At 36.3% G+C, this 3289-nt stretch overlaps 1 protein-coding gene across 1 annotated transcript; it reads left to right on the top strand.

The window, feature by feature from the left end:
• The first annotated feature begins 298 nt into the window (after positions 1-298).
• On the top strand, positions 299-1300 carry LOC113319648 (ethylene-responsive transcription factor 12-like). The gene has a single exon (XM_026567893.1). The coding sequence runs from the start codon at positions 412-414 to the stop codon at positions 1117-1119; it is 708 nt and encodes a 235-aa protein (XP_026423678.1). The 5' UTR covers positions 299-411; the 3' UTR covers positions 1120-1300.
• The last annotated feature ends 1989 nt before the right edge of the window (positions 1301-3289 follow it).

The raw sequence follows: 3289 nt of genomic DNA, 5'->3' as shown, positions 1-3289 counted from the left end.
TGTATCATGTATTTCTCATAATACCATAAACTACACAGAAAAACGTATTTGTTGCACCTTCAAAATTGTCATATAAAATCTCACTTATGAACAGACATTAACATAACACGCACGCTTACATTAAATTTTCTTTTCATCATCCAGTACTTGAAAAAAGATAATACAATTCCCCAAAAACCCCTAAGTTAATACAGAAATTATAAAACAGCACCAACCAAAAATATTAATAATAAATACATCCTCCTGTCGGCTTAAACTGAGACCATAAACGTTGCTCTATAAATAAATAGCCTCTTTTTCTCTCACACTCGTCCCCTACTCTCCACACAAACTCTTCCTCTCTCTCTCTAAGAAAGTTTTTCTTTACAGAACCTGACGGTACAGTTTCAGAGTTTAATACTACCTCCATTAATGGCGGTAGAAACTCTTCATCATCGTAGTCAAGCAGGATTTACAGTTTCTACTGGTGAAGATCTTCATCTTCATAATCATCACCAACCCCTTCATCCACATCGTCAGCAGCAAGTGAAAGCAGCAGCAGCGGCGGCGGTGGCTCCAGTGAAAGAAACCCATTATAGAGGAGTTAGAAAAAGACCATGGGGGAGATTTGCTGCTGAGATTAGAGATCCTTGGAAGAAAACACGAAAATGGTTAGGTACTTTTGATACAGCAGAAGAAGCAGCAATGGCTTACGATGAAGCTGCGAGAAATCTAAGAGGACCTAAAGCAAAAACAAATTTTGGAGATGGACTTAATACTAATATTTCATTAAGTATTAGGTCTTCTTTAATGATGCATCATCAAAATCATCAACTTCATCAGCAGCAATGGAGGAATAACAATAATCATTTTGTTAGTACCGGAGATTTCAATCGGAATCTGTTTTCTTCACCCAGTGCTCCGGTGATGAGTAGTAATAACTATCCACCAGTTGTTAATATTTCTTCTGCTTCTTCGGGTAAGGATTTTACTGGTTATAGATTTGATGCTGTGGAAGTTGTTGTTAGAAATGAACAAGAAAAAAATAAGATGAGGAAAGAAGAAAAAGAAATCCAGAAGAAGAAGATGAAGAAAGCTCCATTGTCATTTGATCTAAATCTTCCTCCTCCTATCTTTTGATTATGATGGTGATGACATTTTGACAATCACGATTTGCTGATAACAGCTATTATTAGAGGATGGCGAAATATTAATGACAGTGCGTTTATTTCAATATTAGGGTGATCTTGGATCTTTTATTTAATTGTTGCAGATATTTTGTTTCTTTTAGGTTATTATATGTACAGGTTTAATTTGATGATGGAACTTTTTTCAATAGAAATGAATATTTTTAAGATAATCCATTTTCTGGGTGTTGTTGTTTTTGGCTGAGTCACTCACAAAATCTGACGAGTTAACTCGTTGTTTCTTTAATACTCCTACGCATTTGATTTTAGACTCGTTATTCAATGTCTTGTCAGATATACAACCATGACGACACTTATACAGAATACAGAAAACTTCACTAATTAGTACAAATATCTCAACTGTGTTACCGTAGAAAGGTTTTATACTTTCATTGACTAACCGGTCAAATAAGGTAACTTCTGGAGTCTAGGGTTTATTTCACCGTAGGCTCGGCGAATCGGAAGATGGAACGAGTTATATGTAAAAAAATTGGCACATGATGTCAAAAACTTGCTTCTAAAAATATTTTAAAGAAAAAAATAGACAAAAGCCTTATGCTGAAGAAACTTCCTGAGGCATGTATATTTTTGTACAGTATGACAACACTACCCTTATTCCTTGAAACTTCTTGGAGAATATGTTTAGAGAGGGGTAGAGTAGATAGACAAAAAAGAGGAGAAGACTACCTGTAGAGTGTAAAAATAGAGAAAAGCCGGCAGCTCAACGTCGTACAGGGATGGGATGAGAGAGGGAATAAAGAAAAGGCTAAAGGTTGCTGATGACTGAAGAGAGAGAGAGAGAAATAGTAGAAACTAGAAACTAGTAGAAAAGAGGAGCAGGTAAAAAAGCGGGGTCCACTGAAAGGTAGTAAGCAGGTAGCAGCAGCAGAAGAAACGAGCCAACGGTGGTAGCAATAAACTGACAAGCGGCGCCCACAAAGTAGCCGTAAGAATACAGCAAGAGCGCCACGTAAGGGTAATCAATCCCCGGTGAACCCTAGTCAAAGTCTTTTGTATTTGACGGCCTTTTTTTTCGTCCTTGTAATTAATGAAGAAAGAAAAAATTGAATTTAACCCAGTGTCTCAGTCAGTCAGAGTCAGAGAGTAGGGGAGAGAGAGCCTTTATTAGAGAGGCCCTAGGCTGGGAGGACGTAGAGTAGATGGCTGTTTCTTCCTTTGACTTCACACGTGTTGATTCACAGTACATATATTTGGCCTCCTTTCATGTAGACATGGTGATGTTTTCCTGATCAAACGGTAACCGCTACTAAGTAATTAATTATTACCAAAAAAACAAGATACTAATTAATTAATTAGCGGAGGTTTGAGTTAGTATTTACTTTCAAACTTCTTGGTTGGTTGGGAACTGCAAATTGCTTTTGAGAGAGGATAGTAGATACTCGAATTTCTTTGGAACAAATGCACCATTTTCTTAGAAATCGATCAAAGTATTTTAGATTTAGTTGCGTTGATAATCTTTGTAAGTGAAAGTTTTGGTATCAATTTAATTTTGCTAGAATTTTTTTCTTTTTTAATTTTATCTTTGTTAGAATTATTTTGCCCGGCTTGATTGAGGTATACCCAGATTAGTTGGGGTATACAAAATTTAAAGCCATCCAACCTAGTGTGTTAAGGGGTGTCTAAATGGTGTTAAAAGACCAAATTGTCCCCCCAAAACCTTGCTGACTGAATCCATTCAAAAAAAAAAGTTTCAATTTTTTTTCCCAAAACTCTAATCATACATGATGAGATCAAAAAAAAAAAAATACGGGCTTTGAGATTGGGTACAAAATAATACCAATATCAGATACCTTATATTAGGTTAGAAATCAAAATTTATGATTTCTGTGTTTTTGGTCGGCAAGGGCGTAACATGCATATCTTGCCGACTTTTCATAACAGCCATGGGACTGTAAATTTTTTCAACAGCCGGCAAGGTATTTTTCGAAGATCTTGCCGACTTTTCATAACAGCCATGGCGGATGTAAATTTTTTCAACAGCCGACAAGGTATTTTTTGAAGACCTTGCCGACTAATAAAAAGTTTTAACAGCCGGTAGGGTATTTTTCGAAAACCTTGCCGACTAATAAATTTTTCTCAATAGCCGGCAGGGTATTTTCAAC

The sequence above is a fragment of the Papaver somniferum genome, chromosome 10, assembly GCF_003573695.1.
Source record: "Papaver somniferum cultivar HN1 chromosome 10, ASM357369v1, whole genome shotgun sequence".
Classification (NCBI taxonomy): domain Eukaryota; kingdom Viridiplantae; phylum Streptophyta; class Magnoliopsida; order Ranunculales; family Papaveraceae; genus Papaver; species Papaver somniferum.
The sequence above is the reverse complement of the archived record's forward strand: the minus strand, read 5'-3'. Positions and strand labels throughout refer to the sequence as shown.